Source organism: Lithobates pipiens, unplaced genomic scaffold (genome assembly GCF_037356315.1).
Source record: "Lithobates pipiens isolate NorthernLeopardFrog02 unplaced genomic scaffold, aLitPip1_a1.2 Scaffold_18, whole genome shotgun sequence".
Classification (NCBI taxonomy): domain Eukaryota; kingdom Metazoa; phylum Chordata; class Amphibia; order Anura; family Ranidae; genus Lithobates; species Lithobates pipiens.
The window spans coordinates 618,507,961-618,535,757 of record NW_027507758.1 but is presented as its reverse complement, the minus strand read 5'-3'; the positions used below and the strand labels follow the sequence as shown (position 1 = coordinate 618,535,757).

Genomic DNA, 27,797 nt, shown 5'->3' with positions numbered 1-27,797 from the left:
CTGATAAAGGACTGCTGCAGAATAAGGCAGCAGTCAGCAGTAGTGCACCTCAACCCTATATATTGTGGACCTATACCAGTCCTTAAGGAATAGCAGACTGTACCTCACTCAACCCTATGTACTGTAGTACACTATACCTTACCAGTGCTTATAAGGACCTTTGTGGAACTAGTAGGTTGTGATAAGCAGATTGTACATCTGTCCCTACACTGATGAAGGACTGCTGCAGAATAGGGCAGCAGTCAGCAGTAGTGCACCTCAACCCTATATATTGTGGGCCTATACCAGTCCTTAAGGAATAGCAGACTGTACCTCACTCAACCCTATGTACTGTAGTACATTATACCTTACCAGTCCTTATAAGGACCTTTGTGGAACTAGTAGGTTGTGATAAGCAGACTGTACCTCAGTCCCTATACTGATAAAGGACTGCTGCAGAATAGGGCAGCAGTCAGCAGTAGTGCACCTCAACCCTATATATTGTGGACCTATACCAGTCCTTAAAGCGGGACTGCACTGTGGAAAAAAAAATTAAAAGCCAGCAGCTACAAATACTGCAGCTGCTGACTTTTAATAAATGGACACTCACCTGTCCCAGGGTCCAGCGATGCCGGCAACCGAGGCCGATCGATTGCTCGGCTCTCGGCTGCTGCCGCCACCATTCTAGGTGAGGGAATCAGGAAGTGAAGCGAATCGGCTTCACTTCCCGGTTCCCTACTGCGCATGCGCGAGTCGCGCAGCGCAATAGGAATTGTCCGCGCTGTCTCTGGGACCCGTGTGTCCCAGCAGACAGCGCGCAGGGACAGGAAGAGGCATAGACTCCTGTGGGAGTCTATGCCCGGAAGTGGGTGTAAATACCTGTCTTTGACAGGTATCTGCACCCCCCTCCCCCCTGAAAGGTGCCAATTGTGACACCGGAGGGGGGGAGGGTTCCGATCAGCGGAAGTTCCACTTTAGGGTGGAACCCCGCTTTAAGGAATAGCAGACTGTACCTCACTCAACCCTATGTACTGTAGTACACTATACCTTACCAGTCCTTATAAGGACCTTTGTGCAACTAGTAGGTTGTGATTAGCAGACTGTACCTCAGTCCCTATACTGATAAAGGACTGCTGCAGAATAGGGCAGCAGTCAGCAGTAGTGCACCTCAACCCTATATATTGTGGACCTATACCAGTCCTTAAGGATTAGCAGACTGTACCTCACTCAACCCTATGTACTGTAGTACACTATACCTTACCAGTCTTTATAAGGACCTTTGTGCAACTAGTAGGTTGTGATTAGCAGACTGTACCTCTGTCCCTATACTGATAAAGGACTGCTGCAGAATAGGGCAGCAGTCAGCAGTAGTGCACCTCAACCCTATATATTGTGGACCTATACCAGTCCTTAAGGAATAGCAGACTGTACCTCACTCAACCCTATGTACTGTAGTACACTATACCTTACCAGTCCTTATAAGGACCTTTGTGGAACTAGTAGGTTGTGATAAGCAGACTGTACCTCTGTCCCTACACTGATGAAGGACTGCTGCAGAATAGGGCAGCAGTCAGCAGTAGTGTACCTCAACCCTATATATTGTGGAACTATACCAGTCCTTAAGGAATAGCAGACTGTACCTCACTCAACTCTATGTACTGTAGTACGCTATACCTTACCAGTCCTTATAAGGACCTTTGTGGAACTAGTAGGTTGTGATTAGCAGACTGTACCTCAGTCCCTATACTCATAAAGGACTACTGCAGCAGAAGGGCAGCAGTCAAGTATAATATTCTTTCTATATTTGGAAGAAAGAATATTATACGTGTACAAGCCTATTACCATACCAGTCCTGAAAATAACCTTTGTGGACCTAATAGTAACAGCTACTGATTAAACTGACTGTCCCTCACTGCCACACACAGCTTCCTGCCTGTCCCTATTTAAACTATGGCATCCACCCACGCATCCTAAAAGAATTGAGCTCTGTAATTTCAGAGCCATTGTATCTAATTTTTAGGGACTCATTAATGACGGGAATAGTCCCACTGGATTGGCGCAGGGCGAACGTGGTGCCTATATTTAAAAAGGGATCAAAGTCTTTACCAAGTAACTATAGACCTGTTAGCTTAACTTCTATAGCTGGGAAGATACTGGAGCGTTTAATAAAAGACCACATCGACGAGTTCTTGCTGAACAAAAACACTTTAAGCAACAGACAGCATGGATTCATGAAAGACAGAAGTTGTCAGACAAATCTGATTTCTTTTTATGAGGAGGTAAGTAAAACCTTGGACAGAGGGGTGGCGGTGGACGTGGTATACTTGGATTTTGCAAAAGCATTCGATACAGTTCCGCACACACGGCTCATGTGTAAGGTAAAGTCTACAGGTTTGGAAATATCAGTTTGTAAATGGATAGAAAATTGGCTAGAAGACAGAATTCAAAGAGTCGTGGTTAATGACTCTTACTCTGAATGGTCTAAGGTTATCAGTGGTGTACCCCAAGGTTCAGTGTTGGGACCCTTACTTTTTAACATCTTTATAAATGATATTGGGTCTGGCATCAAAAGTAATATTTCTGTCTTTGCAGATGACACCAAGATATGCAGTGGAATAACGTCTTTGCAGGATGTCTCCAATTTACAAGCCGACCTCAATACACTGTCTAATTGGGCAACTATGTGGCAGATGAGGTTTAATGTTGATAAATGTAAAGTTATGCACTTGGGGCCTAAGAATATGCATGCATCATACATGCTAGGGGGAGTACAACTGGGGGAATCCATAGTGGAGAAGGATCTGGGGGTTTTGGTAGACCATAAGCTCAATAACAACATGCAATGCCAAGCTGCTGTTTGCAAAGCGAGCAAAGTCCTTTCTTGTATTAAGAGAGGTATGGACTCCAGAGAAAGAGATATAATTTTGCCCCTGTTCAAATCATTAGTAAGACCTCACCTGGAATATGCCGTTCAGTTTTGGGCACCAGTTCTCAAAAAGGATATCGGGGAACTGGAGAAAGTGCAGAGAAGGGCAACCAAACTGATAAGAGGCATGGAGGAACTCAGCTATGAGGAGAGATTAGAGGAACTAAATTTATTCACTCTTGAGAAGAGGAGATTAAGGGGGTATATGATTAACATGTTCAAATATATTAGGGGTCCATATAGTGAACTTGGTGTTGAGTTGTTCTCTGTACGGTCAACCCAGAGGACACGGGGGCACTCTTTACGTCTAGAGGAAAAGAGATTTCAGCTTCAAGTACGGAAAGGTTTCTTCACAGTTAGAGCAGTGAAAATGTGGAATAGACTCCCGCCAGAGGTGGTTCTGGCCAGTTCAGTAGATTGCTTTAAGAAAGGCTTGGATACTTTCCTGATGGTACATAATATAACTAGGTACTAACATAGGTAAAGTTGATCCAGGGAAAATCCGATCGCCTATTGGGGGATCAGGAAGGAATTTTTTTCCCCTGCTGTAGTAAATTGGAGCATGCGCTGCTGGGTTTTTTTTTCGCCTTCCTCTGGATCAATTGTGGGCATAAAATTGGGTATCTGGATTGTACGATTATTTTTTATTTTATTTATTTGTTTTTAAGGTTGAACTGGATGGACTTGTGTCTTTTTTCAACCTGACTAACTATGTAACTATGTAACTATGTAACTATGTAAACTGACAAAACAAAGGCTCCTGCAACAAGAACTTGAATAGCACTCAAAACTATATCCTGTACTACTTTACCATACCAGTCCTGAAAAGGACTTTTGTGGACCTAATAGTAACAGCTAATGATTAAACTGACTGTCCCTGCTGCACACAGTGTCCTGTCCCTCTCTCTACACTGACAAAAGACAGGCTGCTGCAACAATGACTTGAATAGCAGTGCCTCAAACCTATATCCTGAACTACACCTAACACCTATACCATACCAGTCCTTAAAAGAACTTTTGTGGACCTAATAGCTAGCGATTTGGGTCACTGCAGTCTCTCCCTGCTCCACACAGCAACCTCTCCCTATAGTGACAGAAGAAAGAATGTAAAATGGCTGCCGGATCGGGTCTATTTATAAGTTAGGGGGAATGTCCAAATGTCCATGTGCTGTAATGTCTCAATTGGCTGTCCAGTACCACATGATGGATGTGTCATCATAGGTCAAAGTTCTTTTACACAGTAAACACGGAAGTCCGTCGGGTGAACAGCGGCAATAGTCCGCCGATCGGGCGGACCGCGAACAGCCGAAATTCGCCACGAAACGACCGCCAGGTGAACCGTTCGGCCATCCCTACTCCTCGCTACACTCACACTATCCCCAGACTGACACTAAACTAATATTCTACACTGACAATTAAAGAAAAATAGCACAGTATAGCACACTAACTAATAGCACTGAACAGAGCCCTGTTCTATCTCTCCACGCCAAAATCACACTGAAAATGGCTGCCATTGAAAGAATACTTTTATACTGTGGGGGGCGGGGGGTGAGCCATGATTGGATAAAGTCATGATGACAGTGTCCAGTCATGACTCTGACACTGCTCTGTGCCATGATTGGCTGAAGCGTTCACTGCTTCAGCCAATAAGGGCCTGCAATACACTGTTCAGCACCGCAATGTATTGTGGTTGGTTCGGTGGGCCAAACAGTCAAACTACCCGCTTGTTCGGCTGTACGTCAAACAGCTAAAGTTCGGCCCGAACTTATGCTCGGGCCGAACCGTTCGCCCATCCCTATTCCCCAGTTGACAGCAGAATGGGCTGGATGGGGATATACTGGGTATTAGGTTTGCTTACAGCCAGTGGCACCCTATCAACCAGCCTGAGCAGGAAGCTACCACATTTAGAAGCAGTAATAATAGTGCAACCAGAAGTCTGACTCTTTGTTTGTTAGTGGTCTCTTACATTGGTGACCAATAGATGAAGATTCCCCTTATAATATCAGTAATCAGTGGGAAAAGGACATGTTTACATTGTTATGAAATCACTGTTACAGGGAGACACAAATTGTTCAAACCTTTGGAGGATCCCTGGCTGAGAAAGGTTGGACTAGGCAGTAATATATTTCTATCCCCCTTGGTGGGAGTGGAGATGATCCCATTTATAAGGATATAAACAGTACATACTTTTCTCGGGGCTGCAGTTCCTTTGAGATTCACAAGGTGGTGATCTCACTTCTACTGAGACAGGAAGTCTCTATGGAATACAGGCCGGAAGTGATGTCACGTACAGAAAGGAAGTGATGTCAGGTATAAATAAGAAGTGACAGGCGAGAGGTGAGTTGGGAGAAAGTAGAGAGAAAACATTGTTGGAAGTGGCAGCAGAGGAGGTAATAAGATCTTATTTTCTATTTACACCCAGTAACCCCCCGTCATGTCCGTCCTCTTCCTCCATAGTCACTGTGATTTATTTGATCTTCAGCAGATGATGACACACACATATATAGTGTGGAAACCTAGATTAAATCCTTCTCGGTCAGAACATTTCCTCACTCCTCATCCCTTGGTGCTTATCTCTTCTTTTCTCTTCCCTCACCCTTGTGCTTTCTCCCTCTCTCTTTGGTCCCCTTTTCTTTCCTGTCTAATCTAATAAAAACCTGGGTACTCAACCTTGAGCACATATTAGTAGTCCTACTTCTACTTGCATGTTGGTACTAGTTATCTTCATATAGTATGTGATTTGCACTTTTGTATCCTTAATGCACTTATCTATCTTAACTACTTGTTAGCTGTCCAGACTGTGATGTGATTGGGTGGTTACCTTTTGTACCCTATATTCATAAAGAATTTAAAAAAAAATAAAAAATTTCCCCACTTACGGGGTTGGAACATTCTCACTGGAGATGAGTTGAACATACCTGGGTTTGGTGTGAGACGTTTCCACAGAACATAACTACAGCTCAGGTGCTGAATTTGAACCCCATTGAAGTAAATGGGAGCTGAATGTTAATAAATAATAATGGCCATTTTCTACGCTAAGAGGCAAGGCATTGTCAGAAAAATGGCATGGGGAGGGGGGTGGACAGTGACCCAGGGGACATGTAATAAAGAAAATGGATTTTATTTTTCAAGATTTGTTTGGTGAGGAGTAACAATTATAATAACAACAGAGTGTAGGGTTCAGGAGTACATTATGTATAGAGTGCTACGTACAGGGTGCGGAGCACAGGAGTGCACTATGTACAGGGTGCAAAGCGCATGATCAGGGTGGTAGGCTCAGGAGTGCATAGTTCACAAGCCAGTTTACCCTAAATTCTCCCCAACCCCCCAGTACAGAGCTCTCCCACCAAACCCCCTCCCCCTTCTTCCTGTACAGAGCTCTCCCACCCCAAAATCCTCACTACCTAGCAGAGAGGGGTTGCTTCAGAAGGGCAGCTACAACTTGCAGTGTGGCAGGATGATGACGTGGGCTTCAGGATGAGCTGTCACTGAGCCTAGAGTGGCTGTGCACATTCTCTGACCCCCTCTTCTGCTCTCATTAAAATATGCAGGGCAGGAAGGTTTTTGTGTTTGCAAGTGAGAGTAGTAAGCGGCAAGCAAGTGGCCAGTGCCAGTTCCTGACAATGACCTAATAGTTTTCCCTTTAAAGCAAGCTCTAAAGAAGAATGTAAACAGTTACCTCTGCTCTCACCATTGAATGCTGCCTACACAGGAGAGCAAGAGAGGACAGAGTTGTACAAATGAAGATCAGCTTATTATTTAGGTGACACAATAAGAGAGAGAACAAAATTAAATACCCAATAATATGGGCAGGGATACAGATATTTAGGAGCAGCAGTGATCACCATGCAGGAAAAACTGAGAGCAAAGAGTCCGCCTATTAACTCCTTACATCCCCATCCTAATATTGTACAACCAATTCTGTCCAGGTAATTTCTGCTATCCGTCTACAGAGAAACCCACATAGATCACATCAATGAGGATGGAGGAGGACCGGAGTCACATGACTGAGAGGATACTAAATCTCACCCTGGAGATCATCTACCTGATGACTGGAGAGGTGAGGAGGTTTCTGGGAGGTCACATGACATCACTCTTATCTCTATTAATAAAACACAGACCTGACCAGAGAGGTGAGGAGGATTCTGGTAATTTGACATGATATTACTGTTTTTTTCTTGAATAGAGTTTTCCTCTTCTAAAGTCAGGAGATCATATGACCATCAAAGAGCTTTCACGTGACTCCCAAAAACCTGAGAGACACAACATGCAGAAAATTCTAGAAGTCACCAAGAAGATGATGGAGCTGCTGACAGGAGAGGTGAGCGGTGCCGGGAATTCTGGGACATTATCCAGTAACAGACAAGGGATGTGTCTGGATGGTGACTGTATCATTGTGTGTGTCAGGTTCCTATAAGGTGTCAGGATGTCGCTGTCTATTTCTCTATGGAGGAGTGGGAGTATTTAGAAGGACACAAGGATCTCTACAAGGACGTCACAATGGAAGATCATCAGACCTTACTTTTTGTAAAAAGAGAATTTCACTTGAATGAGAGGATACTGACCTTCTCCTTGGAGGTCATCTATCAGCTGACTGGAGAGGTGAGGAGGATTCTGGGAGGTCACATGACATCACTCTTATCTCTATTGATAAAACACAGAGCTGACCAGAGAGGTGAGGCGGATTCTGGGAATTTGACATGATATTACTGTTTTTTTCCTGAATAGAGTTTTCCTCTTCTAAAGTCAGGAGATCATATGACCATCACAGTGCCTTCATGTGGCTCCCTAAAACCTGAGAGACACAACATGCAGAAGATTCTAGAAGTCACCAAGAAGATGATGGAGCTGCTGACAGGAGAGGTGAGCGGTGCCAGGAATTCTGGGACATTATCCAGTAACAGACAAGGGATGTGTCTGGATGGTGACTGTATCATTGTGTGTGTCAGGTTCCTATAAGGTGTCAGGATGTCACTGTCTATTTCTCCATGGAGGAGTGGGAGTATTTAGAAGGACACAAGGATCTCTACAAGGACGTCATGATGGACAATCGGCCGCCCCTCACATCACCGGGTAACAAGAGACTTTATTGTAAAGGAGAGAGCAGTACAGAGGGTCCACCTAGATCCCCATCATCTGATAAACACATAGAAACAATGTATTCAGTCACTGTGTGTGTTTCCTACAGATGGATCCAGTAATGGGAACCCACCAGAGAGATGTCCCCGTCCTCTGTATTCCCGGGATTCCACACAGGAATGTGACACCATCCCTCACCATCATCAGGTAGGTGGAGTTGAGGGTCAGGAACATAAAGTGATTGAACACTCTGACATGTGGAGACGATGTGTGGACTCTACAAGATGATATTTTCTATGTGATCTCCCATCATAAATACTTCTTCTATTTTACAGATGTTATTTTCTTCCATTCTGTTGGTTTAGGGTAAAGATCTGATGGACAGGAAAGTTGATGGTGAAGTAGAAGAGATGTATGTGAGGGATGATCAGCAATATACGGAGGCGGCTGGAATGAGGAGGAGATTCAAAGAAGAGGACACTCCTACGGAGATCAGCACAGGTGAGCCATAATATATTCTTCTGTTATCTCTACTGTTACTGCACACTGGTCCAGAGATGAGTGATATATTTTCCTTCTTCTCCAAGTAAACGTAACCACTTCATGACCAGGTCCATTTCTGACACTTGTTGCTTACAGAAATTCCCCCGAATGGAAATTTTGGTGCCGAAACCGAAAATTTGGGATGCACTTGGCCAAAAGTGACAGTTTAAAAAAATATATATATAATTGTATTATATTTAGAGGTTGACCGATATATCGGCCGATATTTGGCGTTTTTTAATTAATCGGCATCGGCCGATTGTGCTGTTAAAAAAGGCCAATGATATATTCAGCGCGACTTGCAAATTACTTCAGTAATAGAAGTCAGTGCAAGTTGCCTGGAGACTTGAGTGAAGCGACTTGTCTCCTCTCTGGGCAGTATGCCAAGAAAAGATCAAAAAGATACAATGTTTACACTTCTGAATGAATGAATTCAACTCAGTGTGTAGAGTTCTCAGTTTAACCATGTAAAGACTAAATCTTTTTTGACACTTGATGCTTACAAATAAAAATCCTGTATTTTCTGCTAGAAATTCACTTGGAACCTCCAAAACTTATATATATATTTTTTAGCAGAGATCCTAGGGAATAAAATAGCGGTTGTTGCAATATTTTATGTCACACGGTATTTGCGCAGCGGTCTTTCAAACTCAATTTTTTTTGGAAAAAATACACAGATTAAAAAAAAAAAAAAAAAAAACAGTAAAGCTAGCCCATTTTTTTTTTTTTCATCCAAAAGTTTTTTGATTACCTGTGTGTGTGTGTGTGTGTGTGTGTGTGTGTGTGTGTGTGTGTGTGTGTGTGTGTGTGTGTGTGTATGTATGTATGTGTGTATATATATATATATATATATAATAATTTCCTGACAGACTCCATGGCAGCCTACGTGTGGGTTTAGTCCCGCCTCCATTACCCTATAGGACGATACTCCCATAAATCTTTGCTCCCTGCCAGAGGCCGTGTTCTTTTTTTGTCCTCCTCCATAGGACCTAGCATGTGTCTTTTTACCCTGAAGACTTGCATTTTTTTCTGCGATACGGACCGGCCGAGCGACTTGGAGTCGCATATTTCCAACAAGCTCTAGCTACTAGCGGAGTATGGAAAAGGGGCATATGGAAGAGGCGCTGAAGAGGTGTATGCCTGGTCACTGACAGGTGAAGCCGCGTGATTAGTCGTGAGCCTAGCTACTAGCAGGTGACTTTCGCCCCCCTCCTCCCAGAAGTCCGGCATGTGTTTGGGGACCTACCTCGGCTGGTGTCCGTCTACAGGAGTGGTGAGCTGTTTGTTTTTCCATGGCAGCCTTTCTGTGTCATTTTCTGTGTGTTTCCTTTCTTTTTTGCAGTGTGTCTTTTCTTGAAAGTGGTCAGCCTTCGCGCCGCTAAGTGGTAATGAGTGACTAGAGTGGAACAAAATCCAAAATCAAAATTAATGAAACACAGATGCTGTGAAAAAGATCCTGAGTGATATAAAGTGCAAATGCTAACTAAAAAATGCAGCAGGACAAAATAGTGAACACAAACTATCAAATAATGGATATAGAGGGGTGGGTCCTGCGCAAATCGTGCCACTCAAATAAATACACAAATTCAAACTAATATAAATATGTGCATACATATAATGCCGTGAAAAAAATATATAGTTCATAAAACAGCACGGGTAAAAATATAAAAAATGGAGAAGGGATCAATGATAGAATGTCCGCTACTCAAGGCTCCCAGAACTCTCACCTTCAAACGAAGTGAATAAACAGATCAAACAAACTCCAGGATTCTCTTATTTCATTCATTAATAATAGCCATCAGGAAATCCAAAGGAGGGATGTAATGATACAATTCCGCCACTAGAGGACCAGTCCCAGCTTATAGAATAGGTAATATGGATCTTCACTTCTATTCCACAGTGTATGGCTCAAAATAAGAGAAAGGAGGGGGAGAGAGAGAAACAGGAGACTTCCATAGTGTAGTAGTTTAAAAAACGGCAGGTAGATTTATTAAGAAGCAGTAAAGACTCTCACATTTAAATTGCAAAAAACAAACACAATCAGGAAGAGGGTGTAATGGCAACTTCCTGCCCGTCTTACTCTACTTCCGGTTCGTCCTATGGCCACTCCCTACGCGTTACGTCATGTGACTTCTTCATGGGGATGATGTCTTTTCTTCCCCCATACAGCGCTGTGCGGTGTATCTGGCTTGCTGGGCGGCTGGTTTCCTTACGTTCCAGCCGCCCAGTTACTTCCTCGTTCGCCGCTCGGTCGTTCTGCGCATGCGCGAGACCGGCGCGAGGACGAGGCTTGGTTCGCGCATGCGCATTACGGGCTTTGCGCATGCGCACTAGCATTTTCATGACGAAATTCGTGACGTCATTAAGGCGGCAGTTTTAAAAACGGAAAACATCTTGCAGTGAATCTGGGATGCTTGTAAAGCCTGCAGTGCCATTCCTGAGCCCTGGTTCTTCAGTATTAGGTATGTGTCTTTGATAAAGGTCAGTTATCGCTGCTTCTTTAGCTGTTTTCTGGGTTTAATTGAGGCTGTTTTATCTCCAGCCCTGATGGATCCTTTGGATGCCTCGCCGCCTGCTAGTGGCCAGCCCTCTCGGAGAAGGTACTTTTTTTTGGGTTACCTGCCGGGGGGTGTGGGGGGCAGTGGAACATTAGGGGATGTTCCACTAACACTGCTGGGTTTTCCCTTTTTCAGCCCTTCTAGGTCTACTCAGCGCCGGAGTTCTCACCGAGGAAGGGATTCGTCTAAGTCCCACCGCCGGCATTCCTCTTCCAGATCCAGACAACATGATTCTCCTGCGAGAACCAGTCTCTGTAGCCGGGAATCTTCCCGCCCTTCAACAGCTTGCCCAAGTCACGTAGCTGAAGGATTTTGCTGGGGGTGCAGGACGCAGGTTCCTGCTGACAAGTCCCTTTGTGATGCCTGTTATGTTAAAGCGACGGGTGAAAGGAGTGACTCTGACCAACAGCTGAAGTCTATGGTGGAAAGATTGGTCAAGGACAGTCTAAAGAAATTTGAAGCCCCCCAGTTGTCTCCCATAGAGTCGCCAAGGTCTCCGGGGAGGGATGCTCAGGCCCAGGACACATGGGATTCCTCGTTGCCTAGCCATCCGTCTGCTGTCCTCTCAGATAGTGAATCTGAGGAAGAAGAGTCTGGTTCGGGTTTTGACCCTGCTTCCTCCTTTGGTCAAAGCCATCAAGGAAACGCTGAAATGGGAAGAGCCGGTAGTGGCCCCGGCGAAGCAAAGAAAGTTTTTTAAGCAATTGAAGAAGGAGCGTATTAGCTTCCCTTTCCTCTCAGAGTTGGGAGAAGTGATATCGGATGAGTGGAGCAAGGTAGAGAAAAATAATTCTCTTCTATCTAAGATCCAGAGACTTTACCCTTTTAAGGAGGAAGAAGTTAAAAATTTGGAGTCTTCTCCTCTCGTGGATGCGGCTGTAATGAGATTGGTCAGACATGTGACCCTTCCTCTTGAGGACACAGTCTCTTTTAAGGACGCTCTGGATAGGAGAATCGATTCTGACCTGAAGATCTATCATACGGCTGGCATGGCCTGTAAACCGGCCCTGGCCTTAGCGGCTCTGTCTAGAGCGATGGAAGTTTGGTCTGATAGTGTTGATGAAACACTCAGGAACGTTTCAGAAGATCTGGCCAAGAGTTCTCCCATTCAAGAACTAAGACTGGCTTCAGCTTTCTTAGGAGAGGCCTCGATCGATATTATCCGACTGGTGGCTCGAGTCATGCTCTCGTCTGTAACTGCCAAGCGTGCCCTGTGGCTCCGTCCTTGGCTAGCCGATCCCGCTTCTAAGCAGGTTTGGTGCCGTATTCCTTTTGATGGTTCTTCCCTTTTTGGCAATAAGCTGGATAGTGCTATAACTCGAGCCACCAGGGGTAAGTCGGGGTTTCTCCCCCAGGATAGGCGCCTGCAGAATCAAAGGAGATCGTTCCCAAGAAAGCAGGGTCAAGATCGTGCCAGGGAGGCACGCACTTACAGGCCTGGACGGGAATTTTCCATATCTTGGAGGTCCAGACAGACATCTCTCAAAAAATCTGCAAAGGGCAGTTCGATGGGGGAAAAGGAGCCTACTAAGTCCTTTTGAGATCGGGCCCGTCCAGGCGGTCCGGGTAGGAGCTCGTTTGTTCCACTTTCGGCACGTCTGGGCGGCCTTGATCCAGGACTTTTGGACTGTCAAGACGGTCTCCTCCGGGCACACTTGGTCGTTCAGCAGCGTCCCCAAACTCAAGTGTGTTCCCACATCCATTCCAAGGTCGGAAGAAAAAAGACAAATTCTTTTAACCTACATAAAATCTTTGTTGGATCAAGGCGCCGCTATTCCTGTTCCAGACAACCAACGCGGCATGGGAATGTATTCCCCCTCTTTTCCTGGTCCAGAAAAAGAACGGTACGTGGAGACCCGTAATAGACTTGACGTGTCTAAATCGCTTCATAAAAAAGGAGAAATTCAAAATGGAAACTCTGTCCACGATTCAACAATCAGTGCAGCCAGGGGACTGGCTTGTCTCAATAGACCTCAAAGACGCCTATTTTCACTTCCCAGTGGCCACAGAGTTCCAACAGTTTCTTCGTTTCTCCATTGGCCAGCTTCATTTACAGTTTACCTGCCTTCCTTTCGGTCTGTCAACCTCCCCTCGCACATTCTCGAAGGTCCTTCTAGCAGTTGTAGCATTGTTGAGAGTCAGGAAAATCCGGATTCATCATTATCTGGACGATTTGCTTCTTCTTGCTCAGGACAAGGATTGTCTCTTGAAACACAGGGATCAAGTCATCGCAACCCTCAAGGAATTCGGGTGGCTCCTGAATTTAGAGAAAAGCCAGTTAGTTCCTACACAGTCTCTCGTGTTCCTCGGCGCCCTGTTCAATACGACAAAAGGTACCATCTCTCTGCCCGAGGAGAAGATTGCAGTAGTACGGGACAGGATCCACCTGGCTCTCTCTTCGTCTCGTCTCGTCTCAGTGCTCTTCATTGCCTAAAGATCATAGGCACCATGGTGTCTACTATACCGATGGTGAAGTGGGCACAGTGGAGGATGCGCCCCTTTCAAATGGGTTTTCTTCGCCAATGGTGGGGAGAAAAGGTCCAGTCCATCGAGATTACTCAGACCATGAGAGGTTCCCTCCTCTGGTGGCTTCGTCGGGAGAACCTATTGAATTGCCACTCTCTTCTTCCAATCAAATGGATCTCAGTGACGTCAGATGCCAGCAACAAGGGCTGGGGGGCACATTGTCTATCGGAAGTGGCTCAGGGCATTTGGGACTTTCCCTCTCGGGGAATAGTGTCAAATGTATTAGAACTACGAGCAGCCTTCCTAGCGCTGTTGGCATTTCCGCATCTGATAGTGGGAGCATCCGTAGTCCTTAGGCTGGACAATACGACTGCGGTCGCATATGTAAGGAAGCAAGGGGGCACCAGAAGTCGGTCTCTGCTGAGGGAAGTGGATCCAATAATGCGTTGGGCCCAGAGGAATCTGGCCAACCTAACAGCAGCCTATGTGCCTGGAGTTCTCAATGTCCAAGCAGACTTTTTATCACGAGTCCACTTGGACAACAACGAGTGGACCCTTCACGAAGATGTGTTTCAGTGGGTTCTATCCCTGGGGATGTCTCCAGAAGTGGATCTCTTCGCCTCCCATTTCAACAGGAAGCTAATGAGGTTCTATTCGAGGTTCCAGGATCCGCAGGCCTACGGGATAGATGCCCTAACAGAGCAGTGGTGGTTCCACAAGACATACGCCTTCCCTCCAATTCCAATTATCTTTCAGTTCCTGAAGAGACTCAGATGGGAAGAAGTGGAGGTGTTGGCAATAATTCCGCATTGGCCCAACAGGCCTTGGTTTCCTCTCCTATCCCTCCTCAGCTTTCGGGACCCAGTTCCTCTTCCATCCAAACGGGACCTGCTCTCCCAGGGTTCGATTCTCCATCCATGTCCGGCTCACCTTCAGTTGAGGGCCTGGTTCTTGAGAGGGGAAGGCTGGAAGCACTAGGGTGTCCTAAGGAAGCCATTTCCACCCTCTTAAGTTCAAGGAGAAGAAGTACTAATAAGGTGTATGAACGGATCTGGGCCAAATTTGTATCTTCTGTGTCCTCCAGAACCAGTTCCTACGTTTCACCCACAGTTCAAGACGTTTTGGGTTTCCTGCAATCAGGCTTGGACTTACCCTTGTCATTTAGCTCCCTTCGGGTTCAAGTCTCGGCTATCTCCGCATTTACAGGGGTTCAGTGGGCCAAGCATGCCCTTATCCAGCAGTTCTTCAAAGGCGCAGTAAGATTGAGACCCCAGAAAAAACCCAGATTCCCTAAATGGGATCTGCCTCTAGTTCTGGACTTCTTTTCTCTTTTCAGTAAGGCTCTTTCCATCAGAGAACTCACCTTGAAAACTGCATTCCTGGTGGCGGTCACCTCGGCGAAACGAGTATCAGAGATTCAAGCTCTAGGAGTCAAGAAGCCTTTTCTAACCTTTTTCCCGGACAGAGTGGTCCTAGTTCCAATGTTGGGGTCAAACCCTAAGGTCACTTCGGTTTTTCATGAAAATCAAGAAATCTCTCTACCCATATTCAGATCCTCTGATTCCTCAGAAATTCATCCACTTGATGTTGGGCGCTCATTAAAGCTCTATTTGGAAGCTACAGCTCCATTCCGGCAGTCGGACTTCCTGTTCGTTCTGTTCTGTGGGAAGAACAAGGGCACTAGAGCATCAGTCAGGTCAATTGCGGCATGGATAGTTCAAGCAATCCAGTGGGCATACAGAGAAAAGGGCTTGGCTCCTCCTCAGGCGGTGACGGCGCATTCGACCAGAAGCCTTTCTACCTCGTGGGCGGCCTCTCGCCACGTGGTTCCTGACGTGATATGCAGGGCGGCCTCGTGGTCTTCAATACACACCTTTTATGTCTCATTATTGTGTTGAGCCGGCGGCTCTATCCTCAGTTCACTTTGGAGTTAAAGTTTTGTCGGTTGACGGTGTCAAATAAATCTTTATTAAGCAGCATTTTTGCCCACCCGGGTGTGTCTTGGCGAGTTATTTCCCACACATAGGCTGCCATGGAGTCTGTAAGGAAAACTGAAAATTTATGTCAAATACTTGCCGTAATTTTCCTTTCCTGATGGACTCCATGGCAGCAGGAGTTCCCTCCCAAATGGCTGGAGTAGGATAGTTACCGAACACGGCCCCTGGCAGGGAGCAAAGATTTATGGGAGTATCGTCCTATAGGGTAATGGAGGCGGGACTAAACCCACACGTAGGCTGCCATGGAGTCCATCAGGAAAGGAAAATTACGGTAAGTAATATCACTGAAAAATATATAAAATATTAAAATATTTAAAATATTCCCCACTGATCCCAGCGCTCAAAAAGGATGTCAATCCGGAAAAAAATTATTACAAGCTGCTATCATAAAATAAATCATAAATCACATGGGTATATAGTATATATCATCCGTTAACGACTCATCACGTATATACTATATTGACAGCGCTAAATATCCAAACTAAATTAATATATATAAAAGGATGACAATCCGTAATTATCAAGGAATCAACCACAAATGTTTTCCTGAAAGTCCCAAACACATAAGTATGAGCTTTTGACTAAAGTATTCACACGCTGATATAAAAGAAAAGAAAGTCCATCTCCAAGACGGAAACACCAGTGTGTAGAAGCTTGACAATCGGTGCCACCCCTTATGGTAATGAACTCACCAGAACTCTGAGGGTTAACAAGCTCATCGTCATCAATTATTTAGTTCACTGGTTTCTTTATGGAGAGGCTTCTCATAATACCCAAAATCAAGTGATTGCCAGCAACGATGGTAAAGGTTCCTTGATCTCCTTACAGCAGTACCTTTCCTGATTTCTAGTACTCCAGTCAAAACGGATTCCAATGTGGGAAACGACAAAAAACATATTCCATAGTGCAAACCGTTTTTTTTTATTTAATAAAATTCTCATGCGCAAGTAAAATCATACGTACACAATCTCAAAATAATAGATAACTGTGTACTATTCTAGGTTCTCAGGACTGCGGTGAGACAAACCTGACCGTACTGCGAGTGATATTATTGATAACGTTTCTATTATCTTGAGATTGTGTACGTATGTTTTTACTTGCGCATGAGAATTTTATTAAATAAAAAAACGGTGTATATATGTGTGTGTGTGTGTGTGTGTATGTATGTGTGTATATATATATATATATATATATATATATTATATTATATTATATTTTTCATTCTAAATTATACATACAAGTGAACTGTTTGGATGTTTGTTTTGTTTAATACATGTAAGAAATTTTCTGTATCACTTAAGGCTGCTTTCACACTGGAGCGAGCAGGCGTTGACGGTAAAATGCTGCCAGTTTTAGCGGTGCTTTACCGTCATTTTAGCGGGCACTTATAATCCAGCTAGCGGGCCAGGAAGGGGTTAAATGTGCCCGTGAATCGCCGCTGCCAAATCGCATTGCAGGTGCTTCAGCAGCGGTGCCCATTCATTTCAATGGGCAGGAGTGGTGGAGGAGCGGTATACATCACTCGAAAGATGCTGCTTGCAGGACTTTTTTTTTTTTTTTTTTAACGTCCTGCCAGCGCATCGCCTCAGTGTGAAAGCACTCGGGGCTTCCACACAGACTGCAGGGGAGCCGTTTTGCAGGCACTTTACAGGCGCCATTTTAACCACTTCAGCCTCGGACCAATAAATACCTTAAGGACCAGAGGTGTTTTTGCAATTTCGCACTGCGCTGCTTTAACTGGTAATTGCGCGGTCATGCAATATTGCACCCAAACGAAATTTGCGTCCTTTTCTTCCCACAAATAGAGCTTTCTTTTGATGGTATTTGATTGCCTCTGCGATTTTTATTTTTTGCGATATAAATGGAAAAAGAGCGAAAATTTTGAAAAAAAATGATATTTTCTTCTTTTTGTTATAAGAAAAATCGAATAAACTAAATTTTAGTCATACATTGAGGGCAAAATTTATTCAGCCACATGTCTTTAGTAAAAAAAATGTCAATAAGCGTATATTTTTTGGTTTGCGCAAAAGTTATAGCGTCTACAAACTAGAGTACATTTTCTGGAATTTACACAGCTTTTAATTTATGACTGCCTATCTCATTTCTTGAGGTGCTAAAATGGCAGGGCAGTACAAACCCCCCCCAAATGACCCCATTTTGGAAAGTAGACACCCCAAGGAAACTGCTGATGGGTATGTTGAGCCCATTGAATATTTATTTTTTTTGTCCTAAGGGATTGAATAATGACAAAAAAAAAAAAAAAAATGTACAAAAAGTTGTCACTAAATGATATATTGCTCACACATGCCATGGTTATATGTGGAATTGCACCCCAAAATATATTCAGCTACTTCTCCCGAGTACGGGGATACCACATGTGTGGGACTTTTTGGGAGTATAGTCGCGCACGGCATCCCGAAAACCAATCACCACCTTCAGGATTTCTAAGGGTGCAAATTTTAGATTTTACCCCTCACTACCTATCACAGTTTCGAAGGCCATAAAAAGCCAAAATAGCACAAAACCCCCCAAAATGACCCCATTTTGGAAAGTAGACACCCCAAGCTATTTACTGAGAGGCATGTTGAGTCCATGGAATATTTTATATTTTGCCACAAGTTGCGGGAATATTACAAACTTTTTTTTTTTTGCACAAAGTTGTCACTAAATGATATATTGCTCACACATGCTATGGTTATATGTGGAATTGCACCCCAAAATATATTCGGCTACTTCTCCCGAGTATGGGGATACCACATGTGTGGGACTTTTTGGGAGTCTAGTCGCGTACGGCACCCCGAAAACCAATCACCACCTTCAGGATTTCTAAGGGTGCAAAGGCCATAAAATGCCAAAATAGCACAAAATCCCCCCAAATTACCCCATTTTGGAAAGTACACCCCAAGCTATTTACTGAGAGTCATGTTGTCTGAACGAAAAAAAAGAGATTGATCGGTGGGTATGCCCACCATTAGATACCTCCCTTCATCCACCCACTTCTAATGATGGACATACATGCACCATTTATATATGCCGAAGCATGGGGGCATCCTCCCGCAAAAAAGTTATGCCGCGTACATACGTTCAAACTTTTCCATGGGCAAGCCCCCTGTCGGAATTTTGACCATATGTACGCGGCATTAGGAGCAAAATCGCTCCTCCACCCCTTATGCCCCCATGCTTCGGCATATATGCTCTTTTTTAACTGTGGTGGTGAAATCACCGCCTACAGCACTGGAGTCACGGCTTTATGTATCGTGGGAGCAAACGCTGTTGCTGTCAAGATAAATAAATCCGCGCTGCAGCTGAATGGCGTACCTGCTAAGCAAATTATGGTTAACGTTAAAACAAAGTAACATCCCAGTAAAACCTTACCATACCATACCTGCAAAGCAATTGCCAAAAAAAACAGTAAAAAATAAAACATTTTTTAACACAACCTGTGCCTAAAATATATATATATATGCCGAAGCATGGGGGCATCCTCCCGCAAAAAAGTTATGCTGCGTACATACGTTCAAACTTTTCCACGGGCAAGCCCTCCGTCGGAATTTTGAACGTATGTACGCGGCATTAGGAGCAAAATCGCTCCTCCACCCCTTATGCCCCCATGCTTCGGCATATATGCTCTTTTTTAACTGTGGTGGTGAAATCACCTCCTACAGCACTGGAGTCGCGGCTTTATGTATCGTGGGAGCAAACGCTGTTGCTGTCAAGATAAATAAATCCACGCTGCAGCTGAATGGCGTACCTGAAAACATGAAAAATGGTTAACAATAACACAGTAAACAGTAAAGTATAAAAAATTTGAGAGAAGAGAGAGAGAGAGAGAGAGAGAACAATAAAACGACAACTATTTTTGGTTTTTATATTTTATATTTTTTTTGGTTTTTTTATTTTACTTTTTTTTTTTTTTTTTTTTTTATACACTTTTTTTTGAACTGTAAACTGTAACTGTAACGGTTCGGGTCTCTCAAAATGCGATGGCATCTTGGGAGACCCTGTGTTAGTGTGCCTAGCCTGTGAAATGCTGTACCCTACGCTAATACTTCACTCGTTCATGGTAGCGTTCAAAACACTCACCCTGACAAAGACCAGGCTGGCCAGGACAGCGTGGACAATAAGAACGGGTGTCACGCCTATATCCGCGCTTGCTACAGACACGACATCTTTTTTGGGGGGCTCGTTGGGTAGGGGTACTGGGGAGGACATAAGAATAATGCCTCTCATACAGCCGGCTTACTGCATTTGGTTGGGAATGGTGAGGTACAGAACCGTCTGGAAACAGAAGCTCTGTGACAACCTCTCTTTGGAAGAAAAGAAAGGTTAATGTTCCGCCTGAAGCTTTGTATAGCACAAAAGCATTCAGCAAAGCCAATTGAAATAAGTAAGCAGACACTTTTTTGTACCAGCGTCTGGTCTTACGGGAAGTTAGATACGGCGCTAACATCTGGTCATTGAGGTCCACCCCTCCCATATTTTTGTTATATTCGTGGACACAGAGGGGTTTCTCCACAATACCAGTCGCCGTAGAAATTTGGACCGTCGTGTCTGCGTGAAGGGAGGTAAGAACGAAAACATTCTTATTATGCCTCCACTTCATAGCGAGCAAATTATTACACCGATAGCAGGCTCTCTCCCCCAGCCTAAGACGGGAATCTACAAGCCGCTGGGGAAAGCCCCGGCGATTAGGTCGCACGGTGCCACATGCTCCAATCTGATTATCAAATAAATGACTAAACAGTGGCACGCTGGTGTAATAGTTGTCCACGTACAAGTGGTACCCCTTTCCGAATAAGGGTGACACCAATTTCCACACTATCTTGCCAGCGCTTCCTATGTAATCAGGGCAGTTCTCCGGCTCTACGTAACTATCTTTACCCTCATAAACCATAAAGCTCCATGCATAGCCTGTGGCCCTGTCACAGCACTTATAGAGCTTGACCCCGTACCTGGTACGCTTGTTGGGAATGTACTGTTTGAATGACAAGCGACCAGTAAACTTAACCAGGGACTCATCAACGCAGACAACTTTTTGGGGAATAAACAAGTCTGCAAAACGTTGGTTGAAGTGGTTTATGAGGGGCCGAATTTTGTAGAGCCGATCGTATTCAGGGTCTTCACGTGGACGACAAAGTTCATTGTCACTGAAGTGCAAGAACCGCAAGATCTGCTCGTATCGTGCCCTGGGCATGGAGTTAGAGAACAGGGGCATGTGGTCAGCCGGATGCGTGGACCAATAAGCCCGCATCCGCATAAATTTGTGTGTGCCCATGTTGAGGGAAAGGCCCAAAAACGTCTTAAATTCGGAAACCGTAACTGGTTTCCAATCTCTGGCAAGAGACGGCAACTGGGGATTAGCGGCGATGCGTTGACCAGCATATAAATTGGTTTGGTCCACAATAGATCTATAGAGATCTTCCGTGAGATACAGAGAATAAAAATCGAGTGGCGTAAAATCATCTGTATCCACCTGAATACCGGGTTGGGCAGTGAATGGGGGAAGTACGGGTTCTGCAGAAGTGGTGGGCACCCAATTGGGATAGGCGAATTCTGCAGGAAGGGCACTATGGGTACGACGGGCCTGTCTTTGTCTTCTTCTTCTTGGTGGCAGCGGGACACTACTTGTGCTTGCCACCTCGCCAGCTTGAACTGCACTTATGGGACTCGCCACGTCACCACGTGATACTGCAGTGCTGGATGTACGCCCAGGGTGTACTAGGCCGCTGGTGCTTGCCAGTTCACCAAAAGGATGAGCGGCGCTAGTACTGGCTCTATACTCCATACGAGGGACTTCCGGTTCCTGCACCTCAACAACATCAGAAGATCGGGGTCGGGTACGCCTGACAATAGCAGGGACCTCTTCTTCGTCGTCAGAGCTATCTGACATGGAGGCGCTGTCCTCTACAGGTTCGTATTCTGAGCCTGATTCTGACAGATCAGTGTCTTCCTCTTCACTATCTGTCATGCTCAGAAACGTGTAGGCCTCTTCACTAGTGTACCTTCGCTTTGCCATTTTGGGCTCTAAATTTAGGGGTACAGTAGTGAGACTCACAGGTAAAAAAGCACCTAGCCTGTCAGCGACTGTATAAAACGCTACCAAAAAAAACTGTTAGCGATCGCAGGGATCAGGCCTGACTCTGCGAACGCTGCAGTTATGTGTGTTGTGTTTTGTAAGTGACAGTGATCGATCGATACTGCACTTGGGTGGGCTGGGCTGGGCTGGGCTGGGCAGAGGGGCAAAACGCAGGTGCTAGCAGGTATCTGGGCTGATCCTGCTAACAATGCGTTTTTTTTAGAACCCTAAATTGCTGGGCACGCTAGTATAGATCTGATCAGATCAGATATTGATCTGTTCGGATACTATACCACTAAGGGAGGTGTATGCTTTGCGAGTGGGTGTTTGCGGTGCTGGCACTAACCTAGCACTGCCTGGGGCGACGCAGACCCTTTCTGACCCTAAAACCAAATTTATATCACCCGCCGGGTGATCAGGGGGTTAAACCTTTATTAGGTAATAAATGGCGGGTGCCCTGATGCTATAAAAAGCGAACTACCAAACCAGCGTCACCCGTAACACTTATACGGTGATCACTGGTGAAAGGGTTAACTAAGGGCAATCAGGGGTTAAAACCTTTATTGGGTATTTATATGGGGGTACCTGAAGCTTTATAAAAAGCTGACGGGGAACCTAAATAACTAACTGGCTAACCAGCGTCACCAGTGACACTTATGCAGCGATCGCTGGTGAAAGGGTTAACTCTAGGGGCAATCAAAGGGTTAAAACCTTTATTAGGTTATATATCGGGGTACCTAACGGTATAAAAACCTGGCGTTGAACCTAAAAAAAAACTAGCTTCCTAGCGGGACCAGTGACACTATTGCAGCGATCAGAAAAACGATCGCTTAGTGACACTGGTAAAAGAGGGTGAAAGGGTTAACTGGGAGGGCAATCAAGGGGTTAAACCTTTATTAGGGGGGGGTAGGGGGCTACCCTGGACCTAAAGGGGCCTAACACTAGCTGCCCTGACACTTTTTACAGTCACAACTGACACTAAATGTAGTGATCAATAAATAAATGAACACTGCATTAGTGACACTGTGACTGGGGGGGGGCAGGGGGCCGATCGGGGGGGTGATCGGGGGGTGACTGGGGTGAAATGTGTGCCTGTGTGTACCTATGTGTCAGTGGACTGTTGGTGCACTTACTTGCGTCTTCACTCCTCGCTGTCCGGTTCAAAAAGACCGCCACGAGGAGTGTGACATCACTTCCTCCTCCTGTGTTTACATTTTCACAGGGGAGGAAGTTCGTCACTGGCCAGGAGCGATCGAGAGGGGATGGGCGGAAACCAACGGCCATCCCCTCATCGCCGATCGCTCCGGCACCGAAAGGGACCGCCGTATCTAGCGGGAGGGGGTCCGATCGGACCCCCCACCCGCTAGAAGGCATTCACGTACATTTACGTGATTATGCCTGCCTGTGCCATTGTGTTGACGTACATTGGCAATACGGCGGTCCTGAAGTGGTTAAAGAGCCTGAAAAACGCCCCAGTGGGAAAGGTGTCTAACTGTTAGATTTTATGAGATGGAGGGGAAAAAATAAATAAATAATCGGCGTAACATATCGGCCCAAAAAAATCGGCATCATATATCGGCCATCGGCCGTGGCGATTTTTAAATATCGGCATCGGCCAGAGAAAAACCCATATCGGTCGACCTCTAATAATTATATTAGACTTTTTAATTAATATCATCAATTGAAATGAATATGAATTTTATTGTCGGCCATTATTGACACCTTTAGCGCAAGAAAAGCTCAAGAAAAATGTATCCCTTTTTTAAATTCTATGTATGTCTGCGCACTGGCCCGTTGGTGCATTTTTGGTTAGTTAAAAGAAAAAACACACCTCCCAGCTCAGATGCATTGAAAACACAGCAATAATGCAATATTAATGTACCCGTGTTATGCTTTTGATGTGATTTTTGAGCCGTATGCCCCAAGAAAAAAACACACCATAAGCAAAGTAAAATCATGGCAAAATCACTGCAAATTCACTGTAAAATCAGGTGCGTTTTTCTCTTATCGGCCGAATGCCGATAACACAATTTTCAGCCGAAATTTCGGTGCATTTCTAGTTGGTTACAAGTTTAAAATCAAGTATTTTTTTTACTAGAAAATTAATTAGAACCCCCCAACATTATATCAAACTGGCAGTCCTCCAGCTGTTGCGTAACTACAAGTCCCATGAGGCATTGCAAGACTGACAGTTACAAGCATGACTCCCACAGACAGATGCATGATGGGGCTTGTAGTTTCGCAACAGCTGGAGGGCCGTCAGTTTGAGACCCCTGTCCTAGAGACTAAAATGGTGGTTGCAAAATTTATGTCACACTGTATTTGCGCAGCGGTCTTTTAAATGCAATTTTATTGTAAAAAAAAAAATACACTTCAATGAATTAAAAAAAAAAAAACAGTAAAGTTAGCCCAATTTCTTGATCATACATCACGGGACACAGGAGCTTCATTACATAGTGGGTTATATAGGCACCTCTGGTGATTGGACACTGGTTGACCCTAATTAAGGAGAATTCCTCCCCTATATAACCCCTCCCATCCGGGAGGCACCTCAGTTTTTTCGCCAGTGTCTGGTCGATGGTCACGTAAAACTTAGCTCTATGCGGGTCCCGGCGAGGGCCGAAGGGCTACAACAAACCGGATCCATACCTCGGGCCGATATTTGACTCCCAAGATGGTATGGTACCCGGGCCTCGTCTGCCGAAGACACGAGGTTTTGCCTGTAAGTCCTCTCCATTGGAAGACTGGACTCTGGGACAACCAGACTTGGGGTACTGTTGACTCAGGGCGCCCGTAAGTTTCTGGCAGAGTTTTTTTACAAGGCCCAGGTAGGAGGATCTTTTCGTAAGAACCCCAGATACGCCTGAAGGTTGGCTAACAATACCCGCCGTGATGGGTGAAGGCTGGAATTGGTCTGAACACAGCAATTCCTGCGGCGGGGAACAGGTATGGGAAGTCATCCTATATATTTAATATATGAATGGATTTCTTCATTGTGAGTAGTTGTATGTCTTACCTGGTTTCCACCACTAGATGGAGTAAGAGCAGCCTGATGCATACTTACATGCCTTTCAATACTAACACGCTCAGTGAAATGCCTGGTTCTCCAGCTCTCACGTCTCCTTGCAGTCCCTGCCACAATAAAGGTAAAGAGGGGTCCCGCAGATCAGGGGGTCCCAGGTCACTCCTTTTGGGTTCTCCCCCCCCCCCCCGGATCCCGCGGTCCTCGTGCACGCGCGCGGGCGCGTGCACGCGCGCCGGGCGCGCTCCCGGCCTAATGGGGAAAGGGGGGGGGGGTGTGGTTGCCAGCTGTGCACAATCAGGTGCTCTATGCTGTAATGCAGGCGCCAAAACGGCCGATTTAAAAGCCCAGAGCGTCAGGGGACTGTAAGGTGAGGCACAGGAGCTGTGGGCTGTAAGCATCCGTGGGATTGGATCCAGGCAAACCCTAAGACACCTACTCGGCATCATATTGTGCAGTTAAGCTAATATTGATTTATTGTGAGACTTTAAGCACAAACAAGTGATTGCATTTTACATTAGTAACTCTGCTTTGTAGCTCAGTACTATGTCTCCTCGTAAGAGGGTTTCAGGGGCAGGTAACAAAAGCACTGGCAAGTCACCGCCTAGGTCCAGGGGTTCCAAAGGTGCATGCAGATTACCATCCCCCTCTGCAAGAGTGGAGCCTGCATCTCAAGACGAGTCAGTGCCCCTTTCAGGCTTTGCAGCCTCTCCTAATGTCGCAGCCCCGGTCTATGTCACTGAGGACTCCCTTAGGGCTTCATTGGAGAGTTTTGAAGGGAGGATAATGAATTTTATTTCTGCTTCCCTAAAAGATAGCAGAAAAAGGGGTAGATCCCCTCCCTCTGCTGAAATCCCTCTCTCAGACAGTTGCTCTGAAAATGAGGAGAGATCCCTATCTTTAGAAAGGGATCATGAGCAGTCGGATCAGTCAGAGGATGAGGAGCTAGTCCCCTCCTCCCAGGCACTCAGAAAGCAGGTGCAGTATTACACTGAATTGGTGCGTACCACGTTCAGAATGCCGCCTGCTGAAGTCGCTACATCCTCTGTCTCTTCCCTGGGAGTCAGGAAAGCCCCACAGACTGCTTGTTCCTTCCCAATTCATCCTTTAATGGGTGACTTGATGTATGAGGACTGGGGACATCCCGATAAACTGTTTACTCCTCCCAAGAGGTTTTCTATGAATTATCCCGTGGAGGAAAGTTTCACCAAGAAATGGGGGGCCCCATCTGTTGATGCGGCTATCTCTTGTGTGAATAAAAACCTAACTTGTCCTTTGGATAATGCGCAGGTATTTAAGGATCCAGCTGACAAAAGGCTGGAAACCTTGTTAAAAGCCTCCTTTTCCATGGCCGGCGCTGTGGTGCAACCTACAGTCGCAGCCGTGGGGTTGTGTCAGTTCCTTAAGGAACAGGTCAAACAAATGTTTGAACTCCTCCCTAGCGAGGAAGTAGTGAAATATGCAGAGATGCCTCACATCTTATGTTTCATAATTGATGCGATTTTGGATTCTGTCCAACAAGCATCCCGTTTGTCCCTTATGTTGGTACACATGCGTAGGGCTCTATGGCTAAAAAATTGGGCCGCTGAGATGTCATGCAAAAAGCATTTGGCTGGGTTCCCGTTTAAAGGAGAACGTTTGTTTGGAGAAGAACTAGATAAATTCATCCAAAATATCTCAGGAGGTAAATCTACACTCCTTCCAGTCAAGAAGAGTAAGCGTCCCTCATTCAGGCGTACTCTTTCTCCCGAAGCGTCAAGCTCTAAACAGTGGCGACTGCCTTCCCAGCCCTCCGCTGCTAGAAAGCCTCAGGGCCGAGCCCAGGGACAGAAAAAGACTTGGGGGCGGAAGCCTGCCAAGCAAACCTCCAAGACCTCCTTGTGAAGGGGCGCCCCTGCTCGGCCGAGTGGGGGGAAGGCTCCTGCGGTTTGCAGGCGCCTGGCGGGAGGAGATTCAGGACAAATGGGTGATCTCTTCGGTATCTCTGGGCTACAGGCTAGAATTTCAGAAGATTCCACCCTCTCGTTTTCTAAGGTCAAGGATCCCCAAGGATCCGATAGAGCGGAAATCGCTACTCCTGGCCTTAGATCTGTTACTATCCCAAGGAGTGATAGTAGAGGTGAGCCCGAAAGATCAGGGTTCAGGTTTTTATTCGAATCGCTTCACCGTCCCAAAACCAAACGGAAGTGTCAGACCTATCTTGGATCTGAGAGACTTGAACCGGTTTCTACACATCCAGACCTTCCGGATGCAGTCTATACGCACTGTGGTTTCCTCCCTGCAGGGAGGAGAATTCATGGCATCAATAGATATCAGAGATGCATATCTCCATGTGCCAATATTTCCCGCGCACCAGAAGTTCCTAAGGTTCGCGGTAGAGCAACGCCACTTTCAATTTGTGGCCCTGCCATTTGGCCTAGCCACGGCCCCCCGAGTCTTCACGAAGATTCTAGACCCTCTCTTAGCAACTTTAAGAGTTCAGGGCATAGCCGTCATGGCTTACCTAGACGACTTGCTTCTCGTAGAGAGAACTATAACGAGCCTAAGTCGCAGCGTCACCAAAACGCTAGAACATCTGGGCCGCCTAGGTTGGATTATAAACCTAGAAAAGTCATCTCTGCAACCGACCACCAGGTTGGATTACCTGGGTCTCATTATCGACACCGCTCAGGGCAGGGTGTTCCTTCCAGGGCCAAAGGCCTTGGCCATTGGAGATCTGGTGCGCCTAGTTCTGGGCAGAAGATCTCCCTCTATTCGCCTATGTATGAGACTATTGGGAAAGATGGTCGCCTCATTCGAGGCCGTCCCATTTGCCCAGTTCCACTTAAGGCCCCTGCAAAGATGCATCCTTGCGATTTGGAACAGGAAGCCCCAATTCCTGGATCTTCCTATGCGTTTATCCCCCCGGGCACGCAAGAGTCTTGTTTGGTGGTTACAAACCAGAAATTTGCTAAAAGGCAAAACCTTCCTTCCCCTCTCATGGAAGATTGTCACAATGGATGCCAGCCTGACAGGCTGGGGAGCCGTTTTAGAGGGAACATGCTCGCAGGGAAAATGGTCTGCGACCGAAAGTCTGTTGCCCATAAATATCCTAGAGATTCGGGCAGTTTACATGGCACTCAGAGAGTGGTCTCACAGACTGCGAGGCTTC

The 27,797-nt window shown here is 45.7% G+C and overlaps 2 protein-coding genes across 2 annotated transcripts in view; both read left to right on the top strand.

Moving 5' to 3' along the window:
- LOC143986845 (uncharacterized) overlaps window positions 1–27,797 on the top strand; it is a 237,704-nt gene that overhangs the window by 141,265 nt on the left and 68,642 nt on the right. Inside the window, exons 8-9 of the mRNA XM_077485254.1 lie at window positions 8,094–8,191; window positions 8,350–8,485. Coding sequence (XP_077341380.1) covers window positions 8,094–8,191; window positions 8,350–8,485 — 234 coding nt within the window. The remainder of the gene's footprint in view (window positions 1–8,093; window positions 8,192–8,349; window positions 8,486–27,797) is intronic.
- LOC143989506 (gastrula zinc finger protein XlCGF53.1-like) lies at window positions 5,235–7,356 on the top strand. The gene is made up of 3 exons (XM_077489646.1): window positions 5,235–5,295; window positions 6,859–6,965; window positions 7,092–7,356. Exons 2-3 carry the CDS (start codon window positions 6,882–6,884, stop codon window positions 7,320–7,322), a joined length of 315 nt encoding a protein of 104 aa, XP_077345772.1. The 5' UTR covers window positions 5,235–5,295; window positions 6,859–6,881; the 3' UTR covers window positions 7,323–7,356.

Coding starts and splice junctions, on each gene's coding strand:
- LOC143989506 (XM_077489646.1), top strand. CDS start 6,882: ATGAGGATGGAGGAGGACCGGAGTCACATGACTGAGAGGATACTAAAT. Junction 6,966..7,091: donor TCTACCTGATGACTGGAGAG/GTGAGGAGGTTT, acceptor TTTCTTGAATAG/AGTTTTCCTCTTCTAAAGTC.